Source organism: Atractosteus spatula, chromosome 8, assembly GCF_055471065.1.
Source record: "Atractosteus spatula isolate fAtrSpa1 chromosome 8, fAtrSpa1.hap1, whole genome shotgun sequence".
NCBI classification, from domain to species: Eukaryota; Metazoa; Chordata; class Actinopteri; order Semionotiformes; family Lepisosteidae; genus Atractosteus; species Atractosteus spatula.
This window is the reverse complement of record NC_142713.1, coordinates 51,693,714-51,715,846: the sequence shown is the minus strand read 5'-3', so window position 1 is coordinate 51,715,846 and position 22,133 is coordinate 51,693,714. Positions and strand designations below refer to the sequence as shown.

Below are 22,133 nucleotides of genomic sequence, written 5' to 3'. Positions count from 1 at the left end.
AAAGGAAGAACAATCAGATGGGAATTAAGTTTCTTTCTTTCTCCATTTTCTAGCAAAGGGATGAAACCTCCACCAACTTGCACGAGGCAGCCTCAGATTGCGTATGCTCTGCTCTGTATGCAATAGAGAATGTAGACAACAACATGCCCCTAGCACTGCAACTATTCCAAGGGGTCCTGACACTGGAGACGGCCTACCACATGGCAGTGGCTCGGGAGGATCTAGACAAGTAATGCATTCTTTTTTTTTGCATTCATCATTATTAAACCTTCTTGCTTCCAGAGAACTGTACAGCATGAACCTACTGCACAAGGACAGGCAATGCCTGTGATCTTAACTGCTTAGATCTTGCATCATGTGATGCCGTCATGGAAAGGGGCAGCTTCCAGAAGTGTTCATGCTTTGCTAGAAGAACAGTATGTGCACAAATCAAAAAGTCATAATTTCATCTTCTTTGTGTTAATGTTATGCATAATGTTTCATCACAGTTTTCATTCTTATAATTGTACTGCTGAAACGACTTAGAAGAATGTAAAATGTTGGACCTTTTAAAAAATGAACTGTAATTTGTTCTTAGCTGTCTTTATTTTGGATATGACAGTGGTGTTAACATTAATTAATCACAAAATTAATCAGGATCTGAACCAGTATTCTGCTAGTTACCGTAAAATGTAAATCTGCTTAGGAATAACTTTTTCATGTTTTGTATGTTGCCATTTATAACAAAACCAATAAAAATAGGGGTCTATTGCAAAATAAGTATTGCTTTATTCTCCAGCAGCACAAATTCCTGGAATTTAGTTGTAACATTCCATGGTTACAGTTTCTAAATTTCTAGATAAACGAACAAGAAAAAATGTTAAAAGGTGCTGGACTCTGTGCTGAATAGGAATCAGTTGTGATACTGTTCACTTGTAAAAAAAGTATATTCTGTCTAAAACTGTTTAATTTGATGATTGCGTTGCCTTTTTTTGGCGTTGTGTCAGTTGCTGATTGTGGATTGCATAGTTGACTAGAAGATCTTACTATTGAATTTCCCACCTCTAAATATCTTGGCTTGTTTTTACCAAAATTGTCTATGTAGTCTTACTGAACCTCATCATAAAACAATAGTTGCTTGATTCCGTTCAAGTTCCTGTTTTTATTTTGCCTTTTCATTTTTTTTGAGTGCTTTTAGAAATGTTTTATTCTGACCGATAACTAATATTTTGCTGTGTTTTTGTGATGCCTTTTACTGAACTGACTGGTGCATTAAAGTTAGTGGTAAAGGTTTAAGATGGGTACTTCATTCTAAATGTAAATGCATTATAAATACATTTAATAAGCAAAAGAAAACAGATTCCCCAATATATTAAATAATTGATTTGTGTGTGTCCCAGTTAATAACTTGGTGTCTTCCTGCAGGGTTTTGAATTACTGCCGTATTTTCACTGAGCTCTGTGAGACTTTCTTGGAGACAATAGTAAGAAGTCCTGGGCAGGGTTTGGGAGACCTTCGAACACTAGAGCTTCTTCTCATCTGTGCAGGACACCCACAGTATGAAGTAAGTTGATGCACTAAAAACTGTAAAATATGTAAAGTGTAAGTAGAAAAAGGACTTGTTTGGAAAATTGGAAATTGGAAAATTGCTAAGAAACGCCAAGCATTTCATTTGATGTCTCATAAAAGATTTAAACTGACATTAGTATGGAATTTTGTAGTTTGTAGACTTGCTTTGTCCAGTGAATAGTGATTTCTGAGTCTTCAAATATTTTTGTTCATCAATAGCTAAATCGGTTGTTTTTTTAACTAGTTAAAAAATAGTATAGAAGGACTTTTCAGTATAGTTCTTAGTAAAAGACTATAAACCAAAATAGTTTTTAAGCTTGTGTGAATCAATCTGCCATGACACAAATGACTGCTTACTCATGAGATAATGAGACAATGGGATAAAAAATATTCATCATAGCAGGGTTAATTTACACTGAGTATAATAGTCGTTATTTTAGCCAACCTAGTAATTTAATCAGTCTTGTACAATTTACTTCAATATTTCTACACTCAAAAGTAAATAATCACCTGCTTTCTTGTTCCAACACTTGTTTGCTATGGTATCTTAATTGTTAACATTAAATGTATACTCATCCAAGGAACACTTGGTCAGGCTTTTTTGATAAAAGTTTTAATGAAGTCATGTGTGGAGGGGTGTGCTGGTTCTGGTCGCAGCATCTAATCCTTATCCACTGGTTCCAGGCCAAAGAAATTCTGCTTACCCCCATGCCGAAATCCACTTTCCTGGAATGTGCACGAAATTGCAAACCTTGGAAAGTCCATGTCAAAACATAAGCAGAAAGAAACTTACTGATATACAGCAGTCTAAAAAATTCCAGCTATAGTTCATTGATCAGGCAGAACTATAGTGGGGAGCTCGTCACAGAATTTCCTTGGGCAGAATGTTGTTGCACAGTTTCTTTCATCTCACTTTGTTCCTTACAGTTTGCGGTAGATATTATTGTCACGTTATTATTTAGCTTTCGTTTTGATAGGGCTTTGGAGAACACGGTTTTGTCGTTCAGAGCCTTTTAATTTGTCGCTATGGGAGGCGGTTGTTGGTGACATCATCTGGGCCCACCGGGTGTTCTTGTCAATAGTGGATCACTCTGGCGTTTAGGGCAGGTGACCGCCAGCTAGAGTTCCAGTTCAGAGGCCTCTCCCTCTTGAAGAGGTGAACCAAGACGCATCAGAGTGAGAATTTCTTCACTGGACTTGTCATAAGGAGTCCAATTTATGACATCCTGGTTTTCGATTAGGATGAGTCATCCCATCCCGATTGTCAGTGTCCCATTTCAGATACGTTCCTAAGAAACTGACTCAAAGACGTTAAGTGGTATCTGGGTGGTTTTCTGTTCACGACAGAAGAAAAGTGTTCCGAGATCATGAAATAACCCAATTCTAAGCGTAATAGCCTTGCAGCTTCACAATCCAGTGAGATCTATGCGTAAGCTAATCTAAATGCATTTTTTGTGTCCTTATTCTTCTCCTTCTTTTGTAGGTAGTGGAGATCTCCTTTAATTTTTGGTATCGATTAGGAGAGCATCTATATAAAAGTGATCCAGTGCTTCATGCGATTTTCCGACCGTATATCCAGAGATTGCTGCACGCGCTGGCTAGGCACTGCCAGCTAGACCCTGACCATGTGAGTGACCTGTGTTACTGGACCTGCTGAAATCCCGTCATGTCTCTGTTTTTTATCTTGTATCCATTTATATATCCATTTGTATCGCTTTACATGTGTTCATTCACTGTAGTGTCATCATACTTTTTTAATTGTAACAAATCTAATACTAATTGGCCACATATTATGAATCCCAACTACAGAAATGGGTTTATTATTCTAAAACAAGTTTAAAATGTGTTAATTCTTGGTATTTTATTAAGCCAATAATTAAGAATTAAGAGATTTTTGCCCCCACAGAAATCTGCAAGTCATTTTTTTTTCCAAATTGTACAAAGATTTTCTGCAAAGAGTAGTTACTGGTTTTGATTGTTGCATCTGTATACAGTATATTTGTAATATCTGTTCAGATACATTACCTTTCTTCACCCATCACTATAGTACAAAATACTCAGGAAAAGGTCTGATATTCTACTACTTTATGATCCTCAGTATTAATTTGCCCTTCTAAGTTACTTGGCCATCTCCTTTACCGTGTATCACTCTGGTGGACAATATCGGAACATGAAGTTTTGAACAATGCCCGTGGATTATATTAAATATTGTGCAAACAGAACAGTGCTATCAAAACATTGCTATAATTAATTTTTCGTATTCCTACTAATGTACTAATTTGGCATGTCTGTAGTACCAGTCACATATCGGATATTTGCAGCATTTCATTTTTATTTGAGTCATCAGACAAGACTAGTTCCTTAGAGTCGTATGGTTAAAAGCTAATTTTGTAATGCTTTGCATAACTGTAATGCTGTGGTTTGCCTAGTGCTATAGTAGGTCTTATTTATATATTAAGCTGTCAATGTCATAATGCACAGTGCCACATGCTCATGAAACATGTTCTGTAACAATTAGATTATTCTTGATTAGTTTTTGAAAAGCTTGAAAATGTTTTTCTTTACTTGAGTTTTGTTCTTCAAAAGGAAGGAATACCTGAGGATACAGATGATTTTGGAGAATTCCGAATGAGAGTCTCTGATCTTGTGAAGGATGTCATTTTCTTGGTTGGCTCCATGGAATGTTTTTCACAGGTGCCTTTAATAACAATTTCTATTTTGTTAAAGTAAAATTCATATCATTAGACCTAGTCATTTTTTTTGTCTTTTGTTATTTGATTGCTACAGATAAAGGTTATTCCTGATTCCTTCGAAAGAAGTTTGGAATTTCAGATGGTTAATCTAAATCTTTGATCACTCCTAATCTTTGAACTCTGACAAATGAGTGATTTATTCTTCAATCAGTGACAGTTTCAAAGTAATGTATTTACAAGCTAGCTTTTTCATGTGCCCATGTTGGAGAGACGATGGAATAGAGATAGGACAGTATTTCAATTTACTTGTACATTTGACTAATAAACTGATCTGAACATGCTGGCTGTTCTATGTCTGTATGATTGCAGAGATAGTATTGGCAATTATGCACACCAGTTTCTTCTCAAACCATGTTAAACCACATTTGCAAATATTCTCTAAGTAAAGGCTCAGCTCAAGTTGAAAATGTTTGTCCGCTGGAACTATTGCAGTTGTATGCTACTCTGAAAGATGGTAATCCACCCTGGGAGGTGACTGAGGCGGTCCTTTTCATAATGGCAGCCATAGCAAAGAGTGTGGATCCGTGAGTATGAGTTCCATTCTTTTTGTGAATAAGGTGACATGTAACATTCAGAATATGTCATTGTCGGCTTTTTTTTTCCCCACCTGCAGAGAAAATAACCCAACACTTACGGAGATGCTCGAACAAGTGGTTCTTCTGCCCCAGACTGTGCACAGTGCGGTCAGATACACAAGCATTGAGTTAGTTGGAGAGATGAGTGAGGTTGTTGACCGTAATCCCCGTTTCCTAGGTATGTCTTTCAAGTCTTAGTGTATATTGTATTGTAAGCAGTTATACGTTTATTGTACGTTAGCTATTTTAAATGTTTCCTTCCTGTGTAATTCTCTTATATACTGAAAAGGGTCGAAAAGTTAATTTACAGTTACATGACTAGATGTACTGCAGCAAAATGTTGTAAGACTTTTTCAACAAAAATTACATATGGGCTAAAAATTACTCACATTCTACAGTGCTACATATAGGAGGTTTTAGGCTTGGTGGCAACATTATTAAAAAGTTACTAGCATCACTCCGGAGCTTGAGGGGTCATTTGTTTTTAGCAGCTAGGGACTGTGGAGGTTGCAGATCTCCTGGCCCTTATAATAGCATGTTTTACCCGTGCAAGTGGTTAAACAGCTTTTCTCTCCATGTATTTTTCTGTGTATTAAGCTATTTAGGCCACTGCTTCCTAGCTTTTGATTTACTTCCTCTCTGGATGAATGGTTCTGTGCTTTAAGCAGAATTCTTAAGCTGTTGCTATCCACTCTCTTCTCATCCTGTATCCTTTCCTGCTATAATTTTAGATTCTTTCCTCGTCGTCTGCTGTCCTAAATATTTAGGCTTTACAATGTTATAATGTACTTCAAAGAAGACCTGTTATAACCACAGTTGCCTCATGATCCTTTCACATTTGTTGTTTATTGATTGTTTGAAAACACTAGATCAATATGGGTAAAAAAATCTCCCATAGTAACAACATCATCCTGTACATGCACATAAGACTGCACTATAATCAATACCTCAGTTCAGTGTTGTTGTATATCGCTAACAATGTGCTCTTTTGAAGTTTTTTATACTTCTTAAATATGTTACCTATAGGGTAAAAATACAGTTCCAACATTTACTCAAGATACATAGGCGATACAAACAGACCGTATCACATGGCACGTTTATATTTGAATATACAGAATTGTTAATCAGCAGATTGTAGTGAAAGGATTCTAAATATACATTGTTAGGAAATGCAGCATTGGCAAGGACATTGATTTCCATCAGTATCCTCATTGCTGTTTGTAACAGAGACAAGCCCTTACTGTCAGTAGCAGTTAGTCAGTTAAACTTAAGCTTGACGTGAAGGTAGAAGTCTCTTATAGCAGTAGTTTTGTGTCCCAATTTTTCGGCCACTCATCGGCTAGTGTGATTTTGTCTTCAAGAGACTGTACTTCTTCTTCACCACTACTTAGCCAGTAGGTTTCATTTCCTTCTCTGTCATCTTTAGACTTATCTACCTGAGATTGCCTCCATTCAGATGGTACACTAAAGGCACTTCCCTCGCACACTTTTTGTTATAGAATTACCTATTTGCGCATCTTTGTGGGTTGGGCTAAATGCTTTTCTGGTGCTTAGGAATTTGCAACCAACTTGCATACTTAAAAGAACATTGTGTCTAGCGTCAGGGTATAAATGGCACTTGCACTCATTTTATACTTCATTACATTTAAGCCTTAGCTTTAGCTCATTGTGAAACCTTAATAGTGTTTCAAAAACTTTTATTGTGCCAGAAAAGTATTAGTACCAATCCTATTCTACCTGAATCACTAACTTACTGTGCAGAGTGAAGTTCGTGATTAATCCCACTACTTTGTGTTGTCTCCTTTTTTTTCCAGATCCTGTGTTAAATTATTTAATGAAGGGTCTGAGGGAGAAGCCGCTGGCATCAGTAGCTGCTAAAGCAATCCACAACATTTGCTCAGTGTGCCGGGACCACATGGCACAGCATTTCCAGGGACTTCTGGACATTGCCCGGGCCCTGGACTCTTTCGCTCTGTCTCCTGAAGCCGCTATTGGGCTTCTGAAAGGTTCTTTACACCATTGATATCGCTTATGAACGGTTACCTGAGATTAGATTGATGTTTTCTAAAAATAAGTCTTTTTCACCAACAGTTTAAAATTATGGTTGTTCAGGTTGGCATTTCAGTAAAAAAAATGCAGTGAAAAATGTGCACACATTGTTTTAAGGAGCTTATTTTCCTGATTTCCGAGCATTTTATTTCTAGATGGTTGTTTTATTGTGGTAATGCAGACACCATTTAAAAAGAAACTTGTATCTAATATTAGTGCCCAGTAGTTAGTCTGCAGGAACTTGCAATATTAGTATTAATTTTTAATTTGTGTAAGTGCAAGGATTTGAGCCAGTTCAATATCTTCAAATAAACCCTTCTTAAAGCCATAGTGAGGACGGAGATATAAATTCTGAGTGCCACAGCAGAGACAAAAACAAAATGAGCAAGTTGCTCAGTCCTTACGTAATCTTCTTACACATTCATTTGGGTGAAAAGACATAATTCCCAGAAGCCAAAGTTTGTCAGGGAGAATGCCATATTTAAGCATGTTTTGTTGTCTAATTTTTTGTGGTTCCAGATCAGTATTAAGTGGACGAAAAATGAAACACCAGTGTAACGTTACTCAATATGGCTTTGTGCCACCATGTACAGCCAGTACAGCCTTCCCTTTTTTGTTTATACACAGCGTAACATTAGTCTCTCGCAGGCTATCGAGAAGAAAACAGTTTTTTGAGCAGACACAACAAAACCAGGAGTCCTTCCAAGTACAAGCATTTTTAACACCACAACAACAGATGTCAAAATTATTTTTTTTAAAATCGTAATGTCTGTTGTTAAGACACAAAAAACATTTCTTTAAAGCTGCTTTTCGAAGTCATATTTCCCCAGTACCTTGTCACTTTACCTCTCTTCAACATACGTTTCTTGTCCTTTGTCTTTTTTCCCCATCTTGCTTCCCTTTTCTATTTCCTTTTAATCTCTTTTTAAACTTCCCCATGACAGAAAAGTTTGATGGCTACTCAAAGTGCTTAATGAACAGGAATATGACATTTGATGCTTGTAAAGAGAGAAAAGTTTATTGAACTGGTAACATTTGGTCCACTAAGTCTTTGTGGATGAGGACACTGTCATTTGTTCATTGATCTTGGCTTGTAAGTGAGCATAATGGCAACCCACAATGGAAACATGGATCCCATCACAATTGGAACCAAGCACTCAAGGTTGTAGAGTTCTTGAGGCTGGCACCACACAAATAATTGTCTGTTTTCAAGAATGTGGTGAACAATGATTCGTTTACCACCTTTCTCCACTGCTCAGTAGGCCACTGCCTGTGCTCTCTGGGAGCGCTGCTCCTTACTCAATTGGCAAATATGCATTAACAGACTTGGTTGAGTGGGTTGTAAAGTGAAACCCAACTGTGATATCCCACTCTGTGAGGCTCTCGGCAAACAATTTTAATGAAACTGGCTTGAAATTTACAGTTAATTTGAAGTTGCTTGCTGTTTTGCCTTGCACTTTGGGTTAATGCACAGATATCCTGATACTGGAGTGTGCACCTCTGCCCACTGTTGCTGTTTGCTACTTATGTCTTTCCCTCAGATTTCCATGCTGACATCTCCTTAGCCAGTGTTGCTCAAGAAACATCAGAAGGCTGAGCTATCTTGGTCACTGAAGCATCTGCCAAAACCCCCAAATAATCACAACTTCTTGAAAGCCACTGAGGTCCTCTAACTGCCATTCTAGCCTTAATTATAGTCACCCAGTACTGTCCACCATTTTTATACATGACCCAGAGTGTGCTCTCAATTATCTCGTGCGTCACAGCTGTTTGAAAGCCCTTGTTTTCATTATAGTTGGTGTTTCCTTAATTTTGACCAGTACTTGAAACATAAAAGTAGCATACTTAGCACAGAGCAACAGTGACAATTCAGTTGATATCCTCACAGGTTAAAAGAAACTTGAATAATACACACAGCTCTACAGAGTTGTGAGATTAACTTTTTATAATTTTTCTGTTATTCTTATTTTTCAGTTTCTATTTGTTTTTTCCCCATTTTAAAAAAACGCAGTGTTTTGATTGCTTGTGTCTTTTTTTTTTCTTTATGTAGGCACTGCATTAGTTTTAGCCCGACTTCCACTTGAAAAGATTGCTGAAAGTTTGAGTGATCTTTGTGCAGTGCAGGTCGTAGCCCTTAAAAAGGTTAGTGCTCTGTTTGCTTTGATTTGTTGTTTGGATCGCATAAACCTTCTTTAAATTTCTCTTGAACTAATTGTATAATGTGAGCTGTATATAGTATATCCTTTTTAATTCTGCAATAGAAAGTCATTAAAGGTTTCTTGTAAACATAGGGCTAATTTGTCCACTGCATTCATAAATTTGACAAGCATAGTACTGTTATTTTAATCTAAATATAATATTTAGATGTATTGTCCTTTTAATATTGGAGTTTAAAATGTTCACTTTTTCATAAACATTTGTCTGCTTTATTAGAAGTGATTTTGTTTCAAAACCCCTTGTGAGATCTAACCAGAATGTTATTTTGCATTATCTCTTAATTAATTAATGAAATGTGAAGATCTGGATAACCTGAAATTAATTTGGTATCTTTGGTTTATTTTAACAGCTTCTCTCCCAAGAGCCCAGGAATGGTAAATCTTCAGATCCCACAGTATGGCTAGATAGATTAGCAGTAATTTTCAGGTGAGCATTAAATATTTGTTTGGTAAATACATGAAGATTGAGTAGGTAGCTGCGTCAGGATGTGTAGACTGCTGAGGAACTGGTAATGGTTTATTCCATGCTGTAAGGAAAAGAAAAAACACAATGCAAATAAAATGTTATTTCTTTTTCTTTCAGCATAAAATCATAGGATATACCTTTTCGAATAAAATACACGACTGGCAGGATTGGCACTATATCAGAAGCTTTGAATTTCCCAATGAATGCTACAGTGGAAATACAGTTTCTGCATTTTTTTGAATATTGTTAGCTACCCCCCAGCTTGTGGAGGTCAATGACAGTTTTCCTGCAATCTTCAGAGAGTTCCCTTAACCTTAACCATGATTATTCATGCTACTTTTCTGTCTTTTTTTATACCTTGAAAAATGAGAAACCTTCAGAGCCTTTGTATAATTCCAGAAGCTTCTATTGCACCTCCAAAGATCAAAATGTTGCAAGAGATTTGGTTTGTTGAATTTCATTTAAAATAATACTTAAATTTGTAACATTAGTATTAAAATAATACTTAGAGTGTAACATTTTTTAATTGTTTTAAGCAAGACATATGATCCAATCAGTAACTCATTTTATTTTTTTTTTCTTTTTCTTTGGGAATATGAATAAATCTGAAGTGTACAGTATCTGTGTTATAGAGGGAAAAAATGCAGTAAACCCTCTGAGATGTTAGAGATACTGTATAACATATCTGAAAATCTGCCAATAAATTTAATTTCTGTACATCTTTATTGCTTTCAGACACACCAACCCTATAGTAGAAAATGGCCAGACCCATCCATGTCAAAAAGTTATTCAAGAAGTAAGTTACTATTTTAATTTAAATTCACATTTATTTCTAGGTATTCCCAATTTTTGATAAGTCTGTCTCTTTTGTTTTTGATCATTCATTGTTGAACATGAATGTTAAGTGCTTGTGGAGATCTTTTGACTTATGAATAGTTCAGATTCAGTTACAAACCAGTAATGTTTCAATTTGCGTTTTACTGACTGTCGTGCAGATTTGGCCTGTCTTGTCGGAGACACTGAACAAACATCAGGCAGATAACAGGATTGTGGAGCGGTGCTGTCGGTGTCTGCGCTTTGCTGTGCGCTGTGTCGGGAAGGGCTCGGCGGCCCTGCTGCAGCCGTTGGTCACTCAGGTTGGTGTTAGGCCACGCACGAGCATGCTTGCTCAAAAGGCAGAGGTTTGATTCCGGTTGAGCAGATTTGTGGATCGCAGATTGGTCAGAAACGTAGGCCGCTGAAAATGTTTCGAGTAATAGCAGTCAGGATGCTGCATAAATAAAACGATAGCAGTTCTACAGTCCAACAGGAAGAAAGGAAAATTATTATAAATCTGTCCAATGCAAATTTCACATGAAAACATTTAACTATTAAAATTAACAATACAAAAGTATACAGCAGAGTATAGTTATATATATTGCTTCAGCGTTATAAGTCAAATAATATCCAGTGCCTTGCAAAAGTATTAGGTTCTTGCAGTTTTCCCTTTGTTGCCTTAATATTTGTAGACATTATACTTTGATGTAGAAATATTTGTTATATTCAAAACCTACTTAACACATTCAAAGCAGAAAACAGGATGGAGAGTATGAAACAAAAAATGGATGTGATTTAATAAATATTACCTAAATGAGGCACACGGCTTCTCTTTCTCTGCAGGTGTTTCTTATGATTTAATAATAAATACATCAGTCTTTACGGTCCTATAGTCAGGTGTAGGTTTTAAGCAAAGATTCAACCATGACGACTAAGGAGCATTCAGGACAACTCTGGCCTAAATGCTGAGTTGATAAATGCAGGAAGAATGAAAAATGCTAAATGTTACGTCTACTGCAAACAGCACATCACCCAGTCAATACCTCACCTGCTGTCAAGAATGGTGGTGGTAGCATTATGTAATGTGGTGTCTGCTCATCTGCAGTGACTGAGAAGCACATTGAGTGTAAGGGAAAGATGAGTGGAGCAAAGTACAGATAAATCTTTAAAGAATACCTGCTTCGTTCTGCTAAAGCTGTGATGAAAATCATCTTTTCATCCAGAGAATGATTAAAAGCACAATGCCGAAGCTACACTGCGGTGGTTTAAGAATAAGAAAGCGGATGTCCTTGAGTGGCCCAGTTAAAGTCCTGATTTGGTGTTTTAAAGACTGCAGTTTTGCACTTTTAACTTGGAAGCTGTTTCTTGAAAGTACCTAGTGTTTGGGCCTTATTCACCTCCCTGGAAAGCATAACTAAACTTGATTTAAATGACACACTTTTTACTGTGTACCCAAGTAGTTTTTTTTTGCTTTAATACTGCTTCCCCATATTGTGTTGATGAGAACACAGAAGAATCTACACAACCGCAGACCCCTTGTATCTAGCTTTCTGCATCTCCAAAGCACCCATATGATATGCACATTGTATGTTCCTATTGCCAGTGAGAATGGCTTTGCAATCATCCATGTTGAATTTCATTTGCAAAGTGTGGACCCAATCCGTTATCTTGTCCAAGTCTTTTTACTGCTGTTTGTTTGCCACTCCCCCTATTTTAGTATCATTAGCAGATATAATTTGCTAAACTATTCCAGAATCTAGATGGTTATGCTAGATGGTTGATCAGGGAGAGCCACAGGCCTAAATCTGATCTCTGCTGCATACCACTGCTCACATCTGCTCAATTAGCGCTGTATTTACACTACTGTTGTTTCAGTATGTGAATTATTTGAGATTACTTCCTGTTATTCAATTCCTTTTGGAAATTACCTCAGAAAATCTAATGCATGACTATTTATCTGACTAGAGCTAGCCATTGGCTGTGCAAGCTTGCTTATTGTACATGTTGTTAAAATATTTTAGAGTATTCACAAATATAAAAAAATATATTTTTGAGGGACCGTGACCATTTCTTCTTTTTGCACTATGGATAATTTTGTTTTCATGGGTAAAATGGAAAGCCAGTCAGGGCGTCAGCTTCATCAACTTGGCTGAATTGTTTGTTCAATATTCCTAAACCCTTTGAATAAAGAAGAGGCCCTTGTGCTTCCACATAGTTTTAGCCTTTCAAGAAACTACTGGATGAAATCCTGGCATTAATTAGCTGCTAATCAGAAAATGAGCTAGATGGGCTGGATAGTCTTCTCTTGTTTGTCACTATTCTTCTCCATAATTAATAATGCAGATTGTTATTCTCAGTTTAAACATTTTTGCCATTTGTCTTGTACCTTTTTTAAGACCAAACTTAAAAAAATACAAAAATAAAAAAATGGGGTTGAGATATTAATACTTCTCTTATTCTGTTATTTTTTTCAGATGGTGAATGTGTATCAGATTTATCCCCATTCTTGCTTTTTGTACTTGGGAAGTATCCTGGTGGATGAGTATGGAATGGAGGAAGGTTGTCGACAAGGGCTTCTTGATATGTTGCAGGTACTGATACTTCTGTTTGTTGGTTTGAAGTCTGACCTTTTTGCATTTATTTGATAAATTCCAATTATTTTGTTCTTTTTTAAGGCATTTTTATTGCTTTTGCTTAATTGCTTCTCTGATTTATCTGTGGAAATTTTGAATATTTTATATTTATATACATGATCCTAATCTAAGTCTTGGCATTGTTTTAATTGCACAGACCTACTCCAAAAATATAGACCATAGTACTTTCATCGTTTTTTTTTTTCAACAGTAAATTAATATTTTGTTTTCCATCTTTACAGATCAAGTCTTTTTGCATTCTGTAGTCTTTGGAATCACGAGTCTATATGAACCGAAATGTTACACACTAAGCATTCTCAAGATTTTGATAGATTGATATTTAAAGTAATTAATCTGATTATCTTTTTTCAGGCATTGTGTATGCCAACCTTTCAGCTGCTGGAACAGCCCAGTGGTCTCCGAAATCACCCTGATACCGTGGATGATCTCTTTAGACTGGCAACAAGGTAATAACAGTTTAGTTTGATTTTCAGTTTGACAATCAAACAGGTTTTAGGTCTCTGCATAACTCTGTCTGCTCAAAATCTGGAACAAAAGGTTAAAACAGTCCAGCTAAGCAGAAGATATGTTTATCATCGGTCTCTGAAAACCACAGGGCCCTGTCATGCTCAAGGACTGTAGGTGATTACTCTTGATCCATTGGAATGTAGTTCACTAGCTGTGAAATAGAGCCAGGATGTTTATCTCCTTATGTGTTTTATGTTTTATTTGATCCTTGCAGGTTTTTTTTCTTGGGTTTGTTCTTCATATTTGTATATTTATCTATCAGATTTTACTTGTACCTATAGGTTTATTCAGCGAAGTCCTGTCACCCTGTTGGGCAGCCAGATCATAATCCATATTATCCAGTGTGCCATTGCTGCCACTACCCTTGACCATCGGGACGCAAACTGTAGCGTGATGAAGTTTGTGCGGGATCTGATTCACACCGGCCTCACTAATGATGTGAGTTCTCCCCCACAAGAGAGGAAACGGATGATAAACATTAAAATGTTATAACCTGTTTGTAGAATACACACTGTACTGCAGATATTTTAGGTGTTGTTCACGTGCAGCATCACACAGTACAGCAGCTTCAGTGAAGTGAACCTTTCACTTGAAGTACAAGAGTTGTAGTGGTCTGTGAAGTATTACTGTTCATACATCATGCCATGGCTTAGCTTTAGTTAAATATCACTGAAGAAATTACCTTTATTCCCCTTTTATTCCTTAACAGACTTTTATTTGCCATGCTTAGTTGTTCTTATTGTAGTGAACAATTAAGCACATCCAGCCCGTAGCCTTTTATTCTTTGTCACGATTGTTGTATGTCAACACAAATGTCATTCCTAGGTTCAGAGTCATCTCTGCAATATTGGTCTAAAGGTTTGAAGTTTTGTGATTTTTGGTGTTCCATGACTAGGGTTAAAACAATCTCTATATATGGATGTCTTCTAGCATGAAGATGACTTTGAGTTGCGCAAGCAGTTGATTCAACAAGCGATGAACCAGCATGGGCAGCAGCTAGTGAGCCAGCTGATACATGCGTGTTGCTTCTGCCTGCCCCCCTATACGCTGCCTGACGTGGCAGAGGTCATCTGGGAAATCATGCTGTTTGATCGGCCAGTAAGTTCCATGTGGCATCTATTTACTGAAAAGGACTTGTTGGGAAAAAAAAGAAAAAGTATAGGTTACTGTGAATACAAATACTGATGTTTAGTGATATCTGTTTTTGTTTGTTTTAAAAATCTGTCTTCTGAATAGTGATGAGACCAAATGTTTTTAATAGATTAAGTACAGGAAGTTTTTTAATTTCTCCTCAAGAGGGCAGCATTGTATATACAGAAGATTGATTTTAAATTGGATTTTTTTCTTACTTTTTTAAGTTAAGCTTTTCTTTCTCTTTGAAACTTAATTTTGTTACATTCAACTTTTCCTTTTATCTGTTGCTATATATTTTGTTCTGTTGCTTTATTTTTGTTGCTCACCAGATCAGATCTAGCTGTTCCAGTAACAGCAAATTAAACATCACAGCATTTCAAATACATTCATTCCAGTGATGGAGGTGAATGTTTTGCCAGTGTGAAACAGAATTTTTTTTTTAAAAAAACCTTTTACACTGAGGCAACATATACATGTTACAGTTTGGATTTTAATATGTTGTAGCATCAGAAAAATGCAATGCAATGTAACATTCCTTTTATAAACACTTGGATAGATTTTCCACTATGTAAGAAAATTACCTTTATCATATTACATGGGTTGCTTTAGGATATAGGATCTGTTTTGATCTTAGAGAGCATATTTTCCAGCTCTCTAAGAACATTTGGTCATTTTAAGAGATTTTTATGATTCCAGTGCACCTAAGAGAACTGTTAATGACTGCATGCATGTTTTTCTATAAAACAGACATTCTGCCGCTGGCTGGAGAGTGCTTTAAAGGGTCTTCCCAAGGAGACTTCTGGTGGAGCTGTGACAGTGACACACAAGCAGCTCACTGACTTTCACAAACAAGTAACCAGGTAAAGTGGAGTCTTCTCTTTCTTGATCTGATGCTGTTAAAAGGAGGTTCAGAAAGCCTTGCATGATTTACATTACACACAATCCTATCAAATATCTCTCATGTCAAGGTTATTTGAAAATTAAATATCATTTTGAGCCTAGTGTAAGGTGAATTTCTGACCTTATTGCCTATTGGATTTTGACCACCAGCACTAAAAAAGGACAGTTTTGGAATACATGTAGGTCTCGATTCACACACTCCTAATTTGCATGTGAGTTAACATGTGTCAGAAATATATACCACTTCTTCATTTAGGACACTCTCAGTTTTTACTTTTAAATACTTGTAGTTTTTCAAGGCTTCCATTCATTTCTTAACCCCTTACTCCTGGTGCGGGTTGTGGACACAGGCTGAGCAGGGATGATCGGACTTCCCTTTCCCCAGCAATAGTCTCCAGCTCCTCCTGGTTGATTCCCAGGTGAATTGAGAGATATGATCTCTCCAGCATGTCCTGGGTCTGCCTCAGGGTCTCTTCTCGGTACACCCAGGAGGCATCCTCAGCAGATGCCAGAACCACCTCAACTGGCTCACTTGTCGTGGTGGAGGGTCTTGAGTGCCTCCAGGAGCCTTAGAGGTGTGTTGTCGAGAGCTTTGCACTCCCTTGGCAAATTGGCCTAAGCTGAGGTGCTCTACGAAGATCGATCCATACTAGATCCCATGGTGGTTCCCTTAAACGCTGAGAGAACCCGGCCAGGCTCAGCCCAAAATGGCTGCCTGGGGCCATCATATGGGCTCACAAGACAGCTGGGTGACAGGCATGAGCAGGACAGATCTGGACCCTACAGCAAAATTTCTTAGTCATTAAATACTAAATATCCACATCCATATAGAATAATGATAATTATTAGAATTTTAAAGGTAGTTCTTGATTAATACTGCCAATGTGGTCCTGGAAAATGCTGCATGAATCAAAAATATGTAAATACAGAACTAGCATTCCTTGATTACTTGTTGTAGGGTTGCACTGATAGTTTTTCAATAATGCAGTTGGAACGGATGCTGTTGTAGTCTTCTACATAGCTGCTATAAAACAATGACCACGAATAGTACTATATAAACATGTACTATTTATGATACAATTCAAATAGTATTCCTGCATTTGCTGCCATGAACACAAACTAAAATAAATACAATTCTGTATGCTATCTGTACTTTTGTTTCTATTTTTTGTCAATGTGCTACTCTCTTCCCCTCTAGTTTAAGAGTGTGTGCAATACTTATTGTATCATAGTAAACCAGACAATCAAGCTTTTGATTAATTGAAAGATCCCAATATTAATATTTCATGTTACATAATTAAGAGAGAATTAAATGTATTTAAGCCCACTGCATTAACAAGAAAGGGATACCCTTGTACGAGTTTCATTTTCACTGCAATATAAGTACAACTGCAGTCAAAGCCGACCACACAAGATGAAGATAAAACATTTATATATATAGCATAACAACTGCATAAATATTCTTTAAAAGTCAAATTTAATATAAGACATCAGAATTATGTAACGGCTCACTGCTATATTTAAAGATACATCTGTGAGTGAAATGTGTTTTCTTCATGAATACCAGAATTTCTGCCTTCTTACACAATTTTGTTCCTCTTCCCATCCGAAACAATGTCATGTTTTTCTCTAATACTGCTTACTGGGTACAGAGAGGACCTGGGAACTTCCTTGTAGCCACAAAGCTGGTTTGCAGATTTTTAAAAATATTTTCAAATACTGCTCTTCTCAGACAGATACAGTATGTAACAGACATGCACATTACTGTAACACAAATTCACATCCATGAACTTGGGTCTTGGTAAGCATTATAAATCAGATTGTGTGATTAAAAGGTTTAATCTTCCATTTCAGTGTGTATTATTGACCCTAACACAAGGCAAAATTAACCTTTCGGAAAAAATACCAGGATGTTGGTTTCGGCTCATAACTGTATTTTCATAACCTTTTTTAAAGAAGCAATTTAAGTTTGATATTGCTTTTGGTGCAAAAAGCTAAATGTAAAAGCCTTTATGAAGATGAGGTTATTTCAGTATAAGTTGGGGTTTCCCAAGAGACCCGAAGTGGTGAGGAAGTAAAGGCATGACCTCCTCCTTTCATGTTTCGTGACTGTCTTACAGTCTTTCACATCTGCAAAACACAAAACCATACTGAGGCGTATAGTCCCATTACCAAGTGTTGAGTAAAGAATGCATTTCTAAAAAAAAAATTAGCAACATTAATTGGAAAGCTGCTCTTTGGTGACTCATAAAACACAGAACTTCCTTAAGGGGGTTTAACTGGGCCTGCAAAGACAAGCAAGTGATTGTAATTTTTGTTCCAGTGGAAAGTCAGGAAAGTCTTAATTTACATGGAACAGTAATCTAGATTCTTGGGCAAGTCTGAACGGGACTTGAGGAGTGTTCAGACACTGTGCTTCAATACAAACTACATCCGTACATGGCGCACTTATTGTAACTAATAATTCTTTCCAAAAATAACTTTTGCTGCTAAGGGCTGAAACTGCCCTCTCCTCTACAAACAGAAACTTGAGTCACTCATTTAAAATGATAATTTCCCTTTACCTTCTTCGTCTCATCTTTTCTTTTCAACGTTTCACTTTTTTGTTTGTTCCTGTGTTTTATGATGAGCAGAAGCAAAGGAATTTAAATTTCTGTTGAAGAAAATTGATAATTTATGATAACTATAACTGGAAGGTTGTGGGTTCAAATGAGACAGCACTGTTGTACACTTGAGCAAGATACTTCATCCGAATTGCTCCAGTAAAAATACCTAGTTGCAAGTGTATGTTGATGTGAGGATGACTGTCATATAAACTAATACATTTTTCCTTTTCTGAACCAATCTGTATATTCTCAATTATTCCTAATACCATACATATATATAATGAAAATGTAAGTAGCCTTGTATATGTATTTTTCTTTAATGCTAAATCTCCTTTAAAATGTCTTACTTGTCACAACTAAATTTAATTTTGTCAATAGCAGATGTTCTTTTTCATTTGCAGTGCTGAAGAATGCAAACAAGTCTGTTGGGCACTAAGAGAATTCACCAGATTGTTCCGATAGCTGTTTGCACGTTCCACCAAAAGACCAGGTAAGAATAAGACAGGTGTTGTTAGAACGTGCATGATATCAACATATAGTATTACAAATACTACAATTTAAAAATAAAATAGTCATCCCTCGCTTTTCGCAGGTTCGTATTTCACGGTTTTGGTAATTCGTGGGTGGTCCTCCCCAAAAACATTTCTTGTACTTCCCCGCATTATGTATTAGTCCACCTATGTGCCTTTTTGCGTCCGTTAAATCTCTGCGTTTCGTTGTTCAAGTGACGTTTTTGTGCCCCATATCCGTTATTTTGATTAAATATGGGACCTAATCGTGCTTCTAGTTCTCGTGCTAGTAATCCTGGACCTAAAAGACGCAAGAATGTGATGACTTGGGCAGAGAAATTTGCACTTTTAGACACGTTAAAAAAAAAAAAGAAAATCTGTTCAAGGAGTTGAATGAAAAAACAGAAGCAGCTCCCCATCACAATGTTTCTGCAAACAAAAGAAACTCCAACCACCGAAAGTGAACCAGTTGCAAAATGACATTAAAAGTGAGTGAAAAATAAAATGCTTTTCATTTTCATGATTTTGTTAAATGACTAAAAGGGATTTAATAAACAAGAAACATTAAAAACTGTGTAAAAAACTTAAAATACGATAAAGTCGTTTATTGGGCAGAAAAATTAGTTATTTGTTACCAAGACTTTTATGCCTTTTTTTTGTCTTACCCTTCCCTTTCCATGTGTCAAAAAATGCGAAAAATAAAGCAATATGCTCTCGAATGTTCTTTTAATTACACTCAAATTTGAAAAAGAATACTAAAATGTTTTTTTTTTGGGGACCGGGGTTGTTTTGAAGAGGGCGGTAAAATATTCGTGGTTTTTGATTTTCACGGAAGGTATTGGAAATTTTCCCGGTGAAAAATGAGGGATGACTGTATACATAAGGGTCACAAAAGCATAATGATTTGCTGTACAAATGTACATTTGTGAATAGATTTCAACATATTTGCATGTATATAATTAGTTTTATTACAGATTATACTATATAGCGATAGCAGTATTCATCAGGCAGACTGCCATCCAATTGCTTTGAAGTTTTGGTCCAAAAAATGAGCTCATTTTTTTTGGCTAATTTTGCATGTTTTTTTTTCAGTGATTACAGTGGAGTATGAAAGGTAGAATTGATTCATAGGATTGATTTTTTTTTTTAATTGGAAAGATGTCACCTATTAAACACTATAGCATGTCCCTTATACATTTTAAATTGTAAGTTGCGAAACATTTGTGAAATATTTTAATCTGGTGAAAACTGAAAACTTTGGAATTTTAGTACGTGGAGAACTCGATGTGAATGGTGTGATTAATTTTGTCTGCTGATTTGCTTCATTGTACTACTGTAATTACACATCGCAGTGTTACACGTAGAAATTTGCTGGGTGCATAATGGTAAGAAGTTGGTAATTTTGCCTTTTGTGTTTTTAGGACTGTCCTTTGTTTGCATCTTTGAGAGGTAACATTATAGAACATGGTGACTGCAAATAAAAAGGGAACTCCCTCACGAAGGACAGAAATGGATTCAGCCTACTGTGTCAAGCCATGAGGGCAATTCTCAGCATTTAGTGACTTACTTTACAAAGGTTGCAAGAATGAGATGGGTACAACGCATCCATCAGCCTGGCGAACAGATGGCTGCCGCTGGACAGACAGCATGAGGGAAGACTGCTTTCCTGGGGACTGTGCTAGATAAGGAACTTTTGCTGATTAAAAAAAAAAATAGTAATTTGCTCAGCATTGGTTGGATTTCCACAAATCATGGATCCATTGTGGAAAAAGAAATGGATGTGCCTGGTATTTAAAAACAAGTAAAAGACTTCTGTAAGTTTTTAAAAAGAAATGATTTATTTTCATTGAACTGTCTTTAGAATGACCAAACATGGTTTGCTCTCTGTGCCATAAAAAAGCAAATCCGTGTGATTCCAATTGCAAAGCACCCTTGGGATTTGGAAATAGTGGTGGGAAGTTTCATCTGCCCATTACCTTTACCTTTTTAAACATTGGCTGGAGTTTTATTGTTCTGATGCCAGGCCAAGCTGTAACATATTGACCAGTGGACTCTGGCTGTTATTTTTTTTTGTTTCCTTTCTTCTGTAGCAGCCTGCCTGGAATTCAGGTTATCAGATGGTGGCTGCCGAGTTGTAGGAGTTGTGCCGACATGCTGTTCCATCTGGTGTTGTAGCCATCTCGTGAACAATAATAAAAGTGAGGACAACAACCTGTTTCAGCATTGTTTTGTGGTTTCATTAAGCTGTAGACTTTTTTTTTTCTGTGCAGCTCAGCAAAGAACCAGTCAAACAAGTCTTAAGTCAAGTCACCTTTCTTTTCAGTAGCAGTGTAATCTCATAGGCAATCTTAGCATAAATCCTTTTGCAAATGAGTTGCTACAGACTGCCTCATCCCACTGTGTCCTTGGAGCAACTCCCTTCTCCAGTTAGTCATGTAATTACAGCCTTCTCGTGACTCGACAGACTTCTTTCATGTCACAGTTTCGTGCAGCAAAAAAACCCGTAGAATTTGATTCAAAGTTAGATGAGTTCATAACAGGTTTTTATTGAGAAATTAAAAGACCTGTTTAAAAATCCAATCTGTTGAAGTTAGGAACAGCAATGATAGCTGATAGATCATGAGAAAATATAATAAAGTGAAAATCTCGAAAAAGACTAGAATCTTACATTTAAACCCTAGCCAAAGCTGGATTGCACAGCCTTGTCTCTGATTTTTCACTATAATCCAGTAACCTTATTTCACACTTTCATGGATAGAACCTCAAAGACAAACTGGCTTCTTATACTTTTGTGCCACCTTTGCAGCTAAATCAAATTCACATGTACAACACTAACACTTTTTAACCCATCCAAACTCCATAGGTTGTAAATAAATTAAACCATTGTTGCTGCTTCAGACTCTTAAGTTTTTTGGTTAATATTGTGAACAATATGTCAATATGTGAACTAAACAGGGAGGCACAGTGGTTAGCAGTGCTGGTGTCCTGGGTTCAATTCTGGACCTGGATCAATTCTGCTATCCTGTGATGCAACCCTGAATTTGAACCCTGAATTTGAAGAAGTGGTTAGACAATAGATGGATAAACTAAAGATTTTAAGATGAAGCATGAATTACTTCCAACATTTACTTAGTGTATGTGTGCTGGAGTCATGATTTAAATACAAGAACAGCTCAGTGTTTAACCTCATTGGGCGGAGCGGTGGCTCTGTGGCTAAGGATCTGCGCCTGTGGCTGGAAGGTTGCCGGTTCAAATCCCACGGCCGGCAGAGGAATCCTACTCCGTTGGGCCCCTGAGCAAGGCCCTTAACCCCAGCTGCTCCAGGGGTGCTGTACAATGGCTGACCCTGCACTCTGACCCCAGGCTCTCTCCCTGTCTGTGTCTCATGGAGAGCAAGCTG

General features: G+C 36.8%; 1 protein-coding gene across 1 annotated transcript in view; it reads left to right on the top strand.

Annotated features, from left to right (window-relative positions):
* tnpo3 (transportin 3) overlaps positions 1-20,947 on the top strand; it is a 30,625-nt gene extending 9,678 nt beyond the window's left edge. Inside the window, exons 6-23 of the mRNA XM_088922701.1 lie at positions 54-229; positions 1,405-1,543; positions 3,032-3,175; positions 4,135-4,242; positions 4,734-4,825; positions 4,915-5,054; positions 6,691-6,882; positions 8,976-9,067; positions 9,492-9,568; positions 10,343-10,403; positions 10,603-10,743; positions 12,898-13,014; positions 13,429-13,523; positions 13,866-14,022; positions 14,515-14,682; positions 15,466-15,578; positions 18,626-18,714; positions 20,155-20,947. Coding sequence (XP_088778827.1) covers positions 54-229; positions 1,405-1,543; positions 3,032-3,175; positions 4,135-4,242; positions 4,734-4,825; positions 4,915-5,054; positions 6,691-6,882; positions 8,976-9,067; positions 9,492-9,568; positions 10,343-10,403; positions 10,603-10,743; positions 12,898-13,014; positions 13,429-13,523; positions 13,866-14,022; positions 14,515-14,682; positions 15,466-15,578; positions 18,626-18,686 — 2,073 coding nt within the window. The 3' untranslated portion in view covers positions 18,687-18,714; positions 20,155-20,947. The remainder of the gene's footprint in view (positions 1-53; positions 230-1,404; positions 1,544-3,031; positions 3,176-4,134; positions 4,243-4,733; positions 4,826-4,914; positions 5,055-6,690; positions 6,883-8,975; positions 9,068-9,491; positions 9,569-10,342; positions 10,404-10,602; positions 10,744-12,897; positions 13,015-13,428; positions 13,524-13,865; positions 14,023-14,514; positions 14,683-15,465; positions 15,579-18,625; positions 18,715-20,154) is intronic.
* Positions 20,948-22,133: the final 1,186 nt, after the last annotated feature.